At 40.8% G+C, this 13968-nt stretch overlaps 1 protein-coding gene across 1 annotated transcript in view; it reads right to left on the reverse strand.

Annotated features, from left to right (window-relative positions):
• Positions 1–2942: 2942 nt before the first annotated feature.
• The window catches only part of LOC134072356 (interleukin-1 receptor type 1-like), a 27976-nt gene continuing 16950 nt past the window's right edge, over positions 2943–13968 (reverse strand). Inside the window, exons 10-12 of the mRNA XM_062528989.1 lie at positions 12537–12613; positions 6746–6798; positions 2943–2952 (exon numbers count right to left, since the gene is read on the reverse strand). Of these exons, the coding sequence (XP_062384973.1) occupies positions 2943–2952; positions 6746–6798; positions 12537–12613 (140 nt within the window). The remainder of the gene's footprint in view (positions 2953–6745; positions 6799–12536; positions 12614–13968) is intronic.

Raw genomic sequence — 13968 nt, forward strand, 5'->3', positions numbered from 1 at the left:
GTAGTCATGCTTTTCGCCAAAATCAGTAGGGAATGTGTTTCTCGTGCCATGGAATATGTTCAAAATGATGTAAAAGAAGTAATTGAGAAACACACAGACAATAACCGTCAAATCCTAGCCAATGATGTCTGGGACTCTTTAAATAAGAATTATGACCAGTACGACTGGATGGTGGTGGCATTTAAATCCAAACACTCCAATAGTATCTTTCCAACACTGAGGAGGCACCTCGTGTGGCATTTCACTAGCAAGTCAATTGGTGAGGTCACTGTGAGTGTAGCCAGACAGGTGAAAGGCTCTCGGACATCACATAGACAGGCCATTATGGATGCCATTGACAGTTGCATTAACACATACACGCTTTGCTATAAAGTGGAAAATACACTCCTTGAATGTAGTAAAACGGTGAAAATAGGGGAGGTCCCATTGGCTGAGACATATACGGCTATACACGCCTACACAAAGAAAGCTCATGACTACCACAACTCTGAGAAGATGGAGGACTATATCTTTCCACAAGTACTTTCGGATGAGACTCCTTATATCTACTCTGGTGCCTGTCATGAGTCTCCAGGCGTGAAGCGCGGCAAGGTTGTTGTTCTGATTAAAAGTCAGGAGGAAATTCTTGGTAAAAAGGACCCCTGCAAAGGGAAGAATTGTGGTGGGGGTAAGTGTGTTTCTATGATGAACAGTGACATCTTTCGGGCCATGTGCAAGTGCGAATATCCATACTATGGTGACTACTGTGAATTTTCCGCAGAGGATTACAAGAAAAAGTTAGAGAGACAGGGCCAGGATAATATAGCCACCCGAATATAGGTCTGTAAGCCCCAATTTCCACTCTCCGTCTGCATTTTCAACTCGTTGCTTGCCACGTTGATGTTTGTGGCCACCACTACACTTTCTGCTTGTCACTCCACCAGCTGCACCAAAGCACATTTCAGAAACGTTTCAACATATCTACGCTCTGCTTATATGCATGTGTAACACCTAAACCACCATGACGAATAGAAAAATGCTCCTTGAAAATGAAAACTTTACAGCATACATACTGTAAAAACAAAAATAACTAGAAAAGTTATTGGGTCATTTCAGACCTTTCCTGAAAATTTAATTAAAATCCATTGAAAACCATTTTGTGTTATCTTGCTAACAATCAGACAAACAAACAAAACCTGATGAAATAACCTTGAAGACAAGTAGGACAAAATAAGAACACAATGAAGATGGAATGTTCCTGAGACCAATTCAGTGGAAATTATTAGGGCTAAAAGTCATAATGTGCTTCGATATTCTGATTTTTATTTGATTTTTTTTCTGGTCTGGCATCAAAAAATCTCATGAAATGCTGCGAGCCTATGAAAGGCACATTTTGATTAATCTTCTCAAAGCATTCTTACTAAATACAATGCACCACATCTACTAAAATACTTATGTATGAATCTTGAGGACTACACTCTTAAAATGAATGTGTTGGAAACAACACACTGTGTTGTTCCTATCTGGACAGAGATGTGTTAACAACAAGTCAAGTTGTATTATTTTCAACACATATTGTGTAACAAATAACAATGTGGAAACAACACCAACTGTGCTGTCCCTATCTGGACATAGATACTGTATGTGTTAAAAACAACACAAGTTGTGCTATTGTCAAACATGTTTAACAAATAACAACAGCAAGTTTGAAACAACACAAACTGTCATCAATGTGTTATTTCCAACACATCCTTTTTGAGAGTGTAAAGATTTGAAATGTGCAGAAATTACTTTACATCTTTACATTAATTTGCTTTGTGGACAAGATGCTGACGATCACACTATATGCAGAGCATCTAGTCCACTTGTAAAACATATATAACTTGAGTATCAAGAGTTCTGGGGCATTTCATTAGATTTTCTGATACCTTTGACTGAGTTCTACTGATGATGTGTTAATTTCTGAATGTTACTGGTGAAAATGGCAGCTAAGACATGAAACTGTGCACAATGCTTCCCAATAAAAATCCACAGAGCCTGTGATATTATATTTCCTGTTGTAAACTATGGGTGCCTATCAACATCTCTCCTCGATCCTTGATGCTCGATCCTCGAGAGGCGTTCCCACTGATCTATAACTAACACTGGACAGACTATCCCATTGTTGCCGCCCCATCATTCTTTATGTAGATCAGTGAGGATCGAGGCCCGAGGAGGGAGAGAGGATGCATAAAAGACCAAATGAGAGGCATCCTATGGCAGCCTATCAGAGTTAGTCAACTCTGAAAGGAGTATCTGACCTTATGTAGCCTAAACTATTTCTGAATCTGCAACAAATTCCAAAATCAAATTTGTGCTGTGTGTGTGTTCAATGTGTGGTTTAGGGACTTGGGGTTGAAGTTGCCTCACACACAATACTGAGGAAGATTTAGTCTAATCATGTTGTAATTTGTTAGCTGACAACAAAGTTAATTGACAGTTCAAACCAAGTAGCAAGGTTTCTTAAATTTGCTAATCAGAAAAAATTGCAGAATTAAGTTAATGCATCAGCCAATCAGAAAAAGGGAGTTTATGCATCATCAGCCAATCAGAAAAAGTGAATGCATCATCAGTTGCTAAGGAACTGAGATATAACGCGAACTGCAAAGAAAAGAGCCTCTGTCCTCAGGCAGTAGGGGGTCTGTAATAAGCAAATAATAACAATAACAATAGCTATAGGCTAATTATAATTAAAAAAAGATTTATTACGCCATTTTTGCTGATGAAGACAAAATGAGTCGTTCAATGAAAAAGTACAGAAAGAAATGGGGATAACCAAACCAGTAATGTGCAAGAAATGTCTGGTTAAAATGTATGAACATGTGAAATTATTTTTCATTTTAAAATATTCTAAATTCAGACATGACATTGTATTTTATGTGTAGATTTGTTTTTTTATTTTTTCCATTTTCCCTCTTTTTTCATTAGACCCATCTGTGGCAACAAAAGAAATACAGAAAAGATACCAAATATGTGATAATCAATACATTTCATCCATATACACTGTTAAATATATTTCTGACAAATTGGATTTGTTTTATGTCTCCATACAAATGTTATGATCACTTCCTGCCTGACCTGTGACCTCATTGGACAGAGTTTAAACCAATGAAAATGCTTTTCCAGCTTTCTGCTTTGTCCTGCTTTTGCAAGGTGATAAAATGAATAAAAAAATGATAATAATAATAAAAATTGTAATTTGTCCTTCTTTAGGCTGCAGTCAATAGTCATTGATATATACAAGTTTGGTTTCAAAACACTTATATCCATTTTTAAATATCAATGAATTTGTAGTTGTGGTGTTTTGATTGAGTAAAGATGAATTGAATAACAATAGCCAATTACGATTATATTCATGAAAACTCATTAATTTTATGGTTCATATACTGTATACTATATACACATATTCACGCATCACCTCGCAAATGACCTCAGACAAGGATACAAGGAGATTAATTTGTCACAGAATGTAAAACATGTAGTGAGATTTTGTTTGATGTTCAGCTGTTTCTGTGCGAGTGTGAAGAAAGATCAAGAAATATTTTTGAAAAAATAGCATGAGGGAGTATTAAGTGTCAAGATTGCAGTTCAGGCTCAGCTCCAAATTCAGGACAGGACTCTTAAGATTGATTCGAAACAGCCTTTACTTGTGAAAAATACCAAACTGAACAACCGTGACACCATATACTGTACATACACAGAACAACTATGAACACACAATAATGACCAAGCAATTAGAGAACAAAACAAGGGGTTTAAATACACAGGGGGAGAAGGGAGGGAGAACTAAGTCTAACAGGGCACCGGAGGACAAGAAACAAGGTACAACAACAGACAGGTGAATATGGGGCCAGAAACCATAATTAACCACACACACACACACACACACACTCTTACAAAGGCAAACTCACATGCACACACTCATTTATATACAGATGAGCTGCAAGAGTAGGAGATATATGCATATAAATTGCACAAATAGAGATCCAGGAAAGTTGACCAGCATAATTTATTTTTGTGGAGAGACTGTGCAGAACTGAGCGGCGGTCATATTGTGTACCGCTATGCGGTGCATCTAGTTAAACTAGTAGACTAATGAGGATCAGGTGAGGGGCGGAGACACAGGCACAGGAACCAGATACATGGCAAAACAAAGGAACACATGGCACAGGACAAGAAAGTAAACAATAAAACACAAACTACAAACTAAGAGTCCCAAAACAAACACATAAAGTTGAAACCATGACATAAGGTGCAGTGTGTGTAGCCTACAGTCCATGTGCAAGTGTGTACTGTAAGCAAAGCTTATTTAGTCGTGTGTGTGTTCAGGAGACGGATGGCTTGAGGAACGAAGCTCCTCCTCAGTCTCTCTGTTCTGGTCTTGTAGCAGCAGAGACGTTTGCCTGACCTCAGTGTTTAACAACCAATAATAACTAACAAATTAATTAATCTAAATTAATCAGTTATTTTGACAGCCCTATTAATAACCAATAATAACTAGGTCATTGGAATATACTGTACCGTGTCTGTTTCTCGAGAACTTTTACAAAATCTAAGCAAGAAAAGTATCAATCACTAGTACTGTAGATCTCATTCACCGACTCATACTTCACCTCTGCTAATAACCTCTGCTACTGCTAATAACTCTGGTGTTTGGAAGTCCACAGCAGTAAATCTCATTCACCAACTGATACTTCACCACTGCTACTGCTAATAACTCTGGTGTTTGGAAGCCTATCTCACATCCTGTTAGAATGTGACTAGAGGGATGCAGTGGGTGTTTCTCAAAGTCAAGGATTGGTCCTTCCAAGCAACTTTTTCAAGAACGTTACGTCGTCAAATCTCGTCAAGCACTGTTCCAAAGTCAAGGATGCTTTCAAATTCTAGCAAGTACTGAGTCCTTCGTTCTGAGAATTTCGGAGAATTTTGGAGGATGCATCGATGGATCCTCGGCGTGAAGAAATAACCCACAATCCTTTGCGTATAGACGATTAGAATTGTTCTGATGGTGCGTGATTAAAAAAAAAGATGGAGAGGGAGATGGAAAGTAGATGCAAAGAAGCAGTGCGTGTTAATGTAGGCTAAATACGATTTCTCAAGTGTTTTGTTAATGCCATCATATATTTACTCAGGCATTTATATCAAGTTATTGTGCATATTCATCATAAATGCATCATGTCAATGTGCATGAATAAATTGTGATAGACTTTTCTTCTTAATTTATCTCTGAACTTCTGAACTTCGCCCAATGCGAACTTTGTAGCCTACAAGTTTAACATTACCGTTGCCAGTTACCGGTATAACTTTCCATTGATACTAACATAATTATAAACTACGGATTGTGATATGTGAAGACGAAATGTGCAATTTAGTGTTGAGCATTATCAATGGACGGATATGCAGTAGGAGGGGAGCCATATGTAGATCTGTTAACTTGTCATTAATTACTCTTCTGTTAATGGTGTGTGTGAGTGTGTGTGTGTGTGTGTGTGTGTGTGTGTGTGTGTGTGTGTGTGTGTGTGTGTGTGTCAGACAACAGTGGTGTGTGTGTGAGTGTGTGTCAGACAACAGCTGGGTGTGTGTATGTGTGTGTGTGTGTGTATGTGTGTGTGTGTGTGTGTCAGACAACAGTGGTGTGTGTGTGTGTGTGTGTCAGACAACAGCTGGGTGTGTGTATGTGTGTATTTTCAGAAAGTGTCCTTCGCGGTGCTGGCATGCGGTATCGCAGTTCCTTCCAGAAGCGTTGCTGAGCTAGCGAGTGTGTGCGTGTGCGTGTGTGTGTGTGTGTGTGAGTGTGTGTGTGCCAGCGGAGCGGGCGTCTGGAGCGTGTGAGGATCTGCAGTGGGGGGGGAAGGCTGGACCCCCCCTCCCCCTCCCCCTCCCCCGTCTGGACGATGACCACCTTGAGCCCCGAGTTCACCAGAGCCTCATACTGACCCAACGTGCGCTCAAAACACGCCTGCTCTGGGTGTGGGTCAACACACACCTTCTCCGCGTGTTGTTCAACACACACCTGCTCTGTGTGTAGCTCAACACACACCTGCTCTGTGTGTAGCTCAACACACACCTGCTCTGTGTGTAGATCAACACACACCTTCTCTGGGTCCCACTGCATGAGGGAGGCTGGGTGTGTGTGTGTGTCTGACTGCGTGTGTGCATTTGTGTGAGTTTGTGCAAATGCAAGTGCCGTTATCTCCTGGTGTGTGTTTGTGTCCCTGTGTATACCTATCTGTGTGTCAGACTGCGTGTGTGTTTTTGATTGAGCATCTGTAGCTGGGATTGTTTCCATGTGAGCAGGCGTATGTGTTTGTGTCTGTGTGTGTGTGTGTGTCTGCGTGTGTATTTTTGTTTGAGCGTCTGTAAATGGGATTGTTTCCGTTTGTACAGGTGTATGTGTGTGTGCCTGTGTGTGTATTTTTGTTTGAGCGTCTGTAAGTGGGATTGTTTCTGTGTGTGCAGGTGTGTGTGTGTGTGCCTGTGTGTGTATTTTTGTTTGAGCGTCTGTAAGTGGGATTGTTTCCGTGTGTTCAGGTGTGTGTGTGTGTGCCTGCGTGTGTATTTTCGTTTGAGCGTCTGTAAGTGGGATTGTTTCTGTGTGTGCAGGTGTGTGTGTGTGTGTCTGCGTGTGTATTTTTGCTTGAGCGTCTGTAAGTGGGATTGTTTCTGTGTGTGCAGGTGTGTGTGTGTGTGCCTGCGTGTGTGTGTCCATCCATGTTCCATCCAGCACGATGAGAAGTCGGCGACTCTTTGCAAGAGCGTTGTCGATGACGTCATACACCGCTGCAAAGGATCATGGGAAAGACAGGAAATTAATCAAAACACTTCCTCATTCCAAGGCTCACTGGGGCTCGTTCCCACTGATCTATAACTAACACTGGATAGACTATCCCATTGTGGCTGCCCCATCATTCTTTATCTAGATCAGTGGGAACGAGGACCGAGGAAGGAAGGGAGGATAGATCAAAGACAAATGAGAAGGGCCCAAAGTGTCTCTATTCAGGGGCTGCATGCTTCAAGGGTCATAGCTGCACCACTAGACTGTACCATTTTCATCCATCGTTGAAAATTCTTCCAAAGGAATGCACATTTTTGGGGGGCATTTTCTGTCAACGATGATGAACGCAGTCATGATGTTTTCAGGCCCAAATGGCAGAACAAGCTGCATCAGAGGTCCAGACCGTATCATTTGCCAACACATTGTTTGACGCTATAGAAGGCCCCACTTTCTTGGATGGGCAAAGAGCCCCTTTTAACGCATGCAGCCTCTTCAGAGACACACACAGACGGTAACTAACATACCCAGCACTAGAGGTGGCAAAGTCCAGCTTCAGAGCGTAAAAGTCCTACCTCATATCTGCGCCAATTACTCATTTGAAACAGCTGATTCTAATTAGCTCTCTCAACTCTTCAGCTTGGTTGAGGAGCTAATTAGTGAGATCACCTGTGTTAGGGGCCCAGGTAGAACCAATACATGAGATCACCTGTGTTAGGGGCCCAGGTAGAACCAATACATGAGATCACCTGTGTTAGGGGCCCAGGTAGAACCAATACATGATTTTTACTTTCTGAAGCTGGACTTTCTCAGCTTTTCACATGCACACTACTGTTCCTTACAGTACACACCCAGCACATGCACACTACTGTTCCTTACAGTACACACCCAGCACATGCACACTACTGTTCCTTACATACCCAGCACATGCACACTACTGTTCCTTACAGTACACACCCAGCACATGCACACTACTGTTCCTTACAGTACACACCCAGCACATGCACACTACTGTTCCTTACACACCCAGCACATGCACACTACTGTTCCTTACATACCCAGCACATGCACACTATTGTTCCTTACAGTACACATCCAACACATGCACACTACTGTTCCTTACAGTACACATCCAACACATGCACACTACTGTTCCTTACACACCCAGCACATGCACACTACTGTTCCTTACAGTACACATCCAACACATGCACACTACTGTTCCTTACATACCCAGCACATGCACACTACTGTTCCTTACAGTACACACCCAGCACATGCACACTACTGTTCCTTACAGTACACACCCAGCACATGCACACTACTGTTCCTTACAGTACACATCCAGCACATGCACACTATTGTTCCTTATATATCCAGCACATGCACACTACTGTTCCTTACAGTACACATCCAACACATGCACACTACTGTTCCTTACAGTACACATCCAACACATGCACACTACTGTTCCTTACAGTACACATCCAGCACATGCACACTACTGTTCCTTACATACCCAGCACACTATTGTTCCTTATATATCCAGCACATGCACACTACTGTTCCTTACAGTACACACCCATTACATGCACACTACTGTTCCTTACAGTACACATCCAGCACATGCACACTAGTGTTCCTTACAGTACACACCCAGCACATGCACACTACTGTTCCTTACAGTACACATCCAACACATGCACACTACTGTTCCTCTAACACCACTATTGCAGTAGATGACATGAGTAGAGTAGAAATGATTGGAGAAAAGAACGGTTGATTAGATATGAGATGAGTAGAGATGAGTAGAGAAGAGTAGAGTGGAATAGAATAGAGTAGAGATACTTAGGGTAGAATAGAGTAGAGCAGAGTAGAGTAGAATGGAGTAGAATAGATATGAGTAGAGTAGAGTAGAATAGAATATAGTAGAGATAATTATGGTAGAATAGATAGAGTAGAGTAGAATATAGTAGAATAGAATAGAATAGCTATGAGTAGAGTAGAATAGAGTAGAGTAGAATAGATATGTGGAGTAGGGTAGAATAGAGTAGAGTAGAATAGAATATAGTAGAATAGAGTAGAGTAGAATAGCTATGAGTAGAGTAGAATAGAGTAGAGTATAATAGATATGTAGAGTAGAGTAGAATAGAGTAGAGTATAATAGATATGTAGAGTAGAGTAGAATAGAGTAGATATAATTATGGTAGAATAGATAGAGTAGAGTAGAATATAGTAGAATAGAATAGAATAGCTATGAGTAGAGTAGAATAGAGTAGAGTATAATAGATATGTAGAGTAGAGTACAATAGAGTAGAGTATAATAGATATGTAGAGTAGAGTAGAATAGAGTAGAGTATAATAGATATGTAGAGTAGAGTAGAATAGAGTATAGATGATTAGAGAAGAGTAGTGTATAGAGTAGAGTAGAGTACAGTATAGATGATTAGAGAAGAGTAGAGTAGAGTAGAGTACAGTATAGATGATTAGAGAAGAGTAGAGTAGAGTAGAATAGAGTATAATAGATATGTAGAGTAGAGTAGAATAGAGTAGAATAGAGTAGAGTAGAGTAGAATAGCTATGAGTAGAGTAGAATAGAGTAGAGTATAATAGATATGTAGAGTAGAATAGAGTACAGTATAGATAATTAGAGAAGAGTAGTTCATGCAGAGCAGCTGGTTAATCCATGATTATAAGAGAGTTTGATCGAAGGGTTAATGAATTACTGAGCACATTAAAAGACAACTCTAAATAAATAAAGATTTAGTTCATTAAGAATCCAGCGGTTACAGGGTGACGGGTGTGTGTTAGTGCCCACCGTCCCAAGATGATTAGTCATTTTCCAGCATCAGTAGATTAAAGGGTTAATGCTTGATTCTGTGAGATTAGTTTAATCTGTTAGTCTATGCAACCAGCCAATCAGATGCTCAGGTGCACCCACCAATCAGTAGGATGGAGAGGCAATAGAATCGTATCAAGGATCAAAAGGAAATACCACAAACCTTAAAGGGGGTCAATCTGAAATGACATGACATGAACGTGAGCGCAATGGCACACTTGCTGAGTTTACATGAGAGCTTTTACTCCCAAGTTAATTCTGAATAAAAATGAATTCCGTTTTAACAAGACCATGTAAACACTTATTCCACATGAAAATGATTATTTAGAATTAAACTTAATTCCGAAGTAAGTGGGTTGTTTATCATGTAAACCTTTATTCCTCTTAAAGTTTCGAAATCTGTTTGTTAGACGTATGCTCGTCAGAAGAAGAAGAAGTGCATTCTCCCTTCATTGGCAAATTCGGCTCCACCAGTCCTTGCTTCGGACTTAGGATTTGAGAATGGGATACGAGAGTGGGATGAGGTAAAGTAGACGAGGGGGTCGTTCGTCTTCCTCCTCCCGAATTCATTTGGAATTGAAAAATCGCCACTGTAAGTGTGGCAATTGTGCCTCTAGATGGCGCTGTGGTGCTATGTTTCAAGTTTTGATTGATGTGGTTTGTGCGTGTGCAGTGTGGTACTTCAGCCAGTCTATTTTAAGCTGCGATCAGAGGGGAACTAACTATACCTTTGATAGTTTATAGGTGTGTACGCGTGTGAATGTATGTCAAAGTGTGTGTGTGTGTGTGTGGAGGGCTGATTTGCCGTGTGTGTGACTATGGGCCCTATTTTGCCAACCGGGCAATGAGCTTTCGCCACTGGCGCGACCTATAATTACTATTCTCTGCGAGCGCATCCCTCATTTTTCCAGCGCAAATGTACGTTCTCTAAATAGGAGATGATATTGCGCCCTAACGGGCGTGTCAGTGAAGAGAAGAGGTGTGGTCCGGCGCAAAGCTCGCCAGTCGCTAATATATGGATGCAGAAAGTAAGTGCGCCACTGACCAGGAAAAACCTAGTCGGAAATCACTCGCGCATAGCTGAAAGGCTATTTTATGAGCGCCTGAGGCTTGGGGATATGGAAGACTGCACCGTGCGCGCACACACCCTACTTCTTTCATCAGCAGGAGCGTGCAGCCGGAATATAATTAAATAATATTGGAATATAATTAAATAATATTTGTCCGTTTCTCGGTTTTAGGTTCGTGTATTGGTCAGCAAAAAGTAGCATACATAGCATAACAACATCCACATGCAATAATACAACAATAACGTCTAACACTGACCTGCTCATTTAGACAACATTACACAGCCCTATGGCTAAGTTACCTTTAGTTTTGATCTGGTACCTTTAACGTCTTGCATTAAACAGCTGTAGCGTTCTGACAACTGTCTACCTTGTCATTGCATCTGGAATAACTCCTCTAGCTGCCTCCATCCTTCATCCTTTCTGTTTTGTTTGTTTAAAAGAACTTGCGATATCCATGATGAGTAGGCTATTGAGTTAGTGAATTAGCTTCACCTTGTGTGCTGATAGCGGAGTAAAAGAAAACAACAAGTAGCCTAGTTGCGCGCCTGCGTGCGTAATCTCTCCTGTTCAGACGAAATGTACGCGTGGATATAGCTCTATAGCCCATTAAGTTAATTTTGATAACGTGTTGACTGACTTTTTCTTAAAATAGAAAATTGTAAATAGCCTGATGTCAGGCAGCTAATGGGATGCTGTGCATATTGGGTGGGTACGGTATGGCATGCCAATTTGGTGTGAATACACACACACACACACAAGGGAAATGTAATAATGATAATGATCAATAGTGAGAACTGGCTTCTGGCTACTGCGTTCATTCTGAAATCATCTATTTAAGTCATAAGCTTGCTTTTCTAAAACGGTAATATGTCGATCTGATTTCATGAAACAAAGGCACAGCAACGACAAATGTAACGATGTATTCATAGATAATCATTCTTCCGCCAATATGAATGGTTGCCATGCAACATCGAGACGCAGCCACTTTAACGTTTGTGCAAGTTGTGGTAGTCCATTAACGAAATGCGGTCAAGGTGTATGTTTGTGTTGGATTTTATAACAGCATCGAACGCGATTCAGCCAATCATCATCAAGGACCGGAACTATCCGTGTTAGAAAATAATATTCACACATCATGTACATTATTTTCACAATTTCCCAGCATAAAAGTCTCCATTACACGCCGCCCATGCCTCACGCACGAGCAAGTCGGTCTCTTCTGGAGTAGACGCCCAGGTAACTCCGCCATGATAATACCAACAGACCATTGAACAATGCGCCAGGCTTTTAAAGGGAATGAGAGCGTGAAATCTAATTGGTTTATTGCATGCTACGCCCAAAAGACACCCACGACTAATTAACTAAATTAAGACAACCCCTTTTCACTTTGCGCTAGGACCGCCCCCAAAGAAACTTACGTGAGTGACTAGTGACAATGCCCATTTGATCCTGATAATAGAGCCCTATGTGTTTGTGTGAGTGTGGGAGGGGTAGACTTTAGGAGAGTGACAAAGTAGTTTGTTGTGAAGTTTTAGGCTATGCAGTTGAAAGAGTGTCGGATATTTTGCACAAATTCGCGTCATTCATTCTGATCAATGATAATACAGCGTGGACGTATCTCAGAAGTTCATGTTTCCTCTCATAAATAAATGATCCTAACGTAGGCTTAAGAGAAAGGCCTTCTGCTGCCTGTTTGAGTTATGTTGAGCTGAGGCCTTTGCCTGAATCAAACATACATGACCACAAGCCAGACAGACCCAGGCTGAAGAAAAGAGAAGGGAGAAGGGGGTTGGGGGGTGGGGGGGTTGGGGGTATGTGTGTGAGCGCATGAACTCACCTTCACCTGGGACGTCATCTCTGCCTCTGATGAAGAGTTTGTAACCATAGTTACTCTCCAGAACCTCGGGGAGAACCCTAAGAGCAAAGGTCATTGCCATGGAAACGCTGTTACCACTTGGGTAACTAACATATGCATCATAAAGCTTACCATCTGGGAGAGAGAGAGAGAGAGAGAGAGAGAGAGAGAGAGAGAAGGGATGAGAGAGAGAGAGAGAAAGAGAGAGAAAGAAGGGGTGAGAGAACTAGAGAACTAGCAGAAAGAGAAACAGACATTGAAGTATACGAGAGGTACATGTATGTAATATGTAACCATGTACTGCGTGTAGGGGTGTCACGATATCAAAATTTCACAATACGATTATCATGTCAAAAAATATCACGATAACGATATTATCACGATATCTATAGTTAAAAAAAAAAAAAAAAGATGAAAAGATGTCAATGCATTGGCATCGGAGGCTTTTTGAGAGAGGGTGGGACAGGTCCGTGGGGGGTCTGGGGGCTCTCCCCCAGACAGAAAATGATGAGCTAGACACAATTTTCTGGTATATTTTAACAGGTTGTTAGACTTTTAACAAAGTAAAGCTTTTGATTCAATGAGTAGGTACAACCGAGATGATTGAAACACGGGACAAATGAAACATTTCCGTTTTCTCCAAGTGCAAGGACGATATAGACAGACATCATTTGGACAAAACATAGAGCATGAACATTTTGAAATTCTGGCTGCTTAACATACTATTTGAAAGAACGAGCTATCAGTGCCTACTAGAGCAGGGACATCCCTCTCCATCTTTGAAACTCCTGAAGACCCTGCTTTACAGAGAATATCTACAACAACTAGCCTTCTAATTCTAACACTAGGCTTATCACCTGAGAACTGATGTCTTAAAGTGTGAAAATTGTTCACAAGAAGTTTGTGAAAACTATGCACATGCACATATGCACATGTTCTATGCACATCAGAGGCCTGCCTTACTATAAGATATGATTGTAATAGTTCATTGCCTTTGCATGGTTGCATGAGAGATACTTCTGAAAACAACAGCAACTATATGGGTGCTGTTGTTTTGGGATGTTTCCCTCATGCAAGCATCATACTCTGGTAGGCAAATGGAGAACAAATTGATATGGTTTATAATGAAATTTATTTTGAATGCCTGAATGTAAGGATTCAGGAAACACAATACCAACTTTTGTTTATGGTAAACGGCCATGCAGATAGGCGTAAATCTGGAGATCTTTAGATGAAAGGCTACAATCTTCTGACCATGTTATACGGTATTCAAATTTGACTAAGCAATACTCAATGCTAAATAATGTATTGTAGGCCTACAGTCTCTGCTCTGTTTTTATGGAACGAGAATCCACGTTGTTCTATGTTGTTAAATAATTAAATAATTAAATAGCCTTCCGACAGGTTGAAGCGG

This window comes from Sardina pilchardus, chromosome 24 (assembly GCF_963854185.1).
Source record: "Sardina pilchardus chromosome 24, fSarPil1.1, whole genome shotgun sequence".
In the NCBI taxonomy this organism is placed as follows: Eukaryota; Metazoa; Chordata; class Actinopteri; order Clupeiformes; family Clupeidae; genus Sardina; species Sardina pilchardus.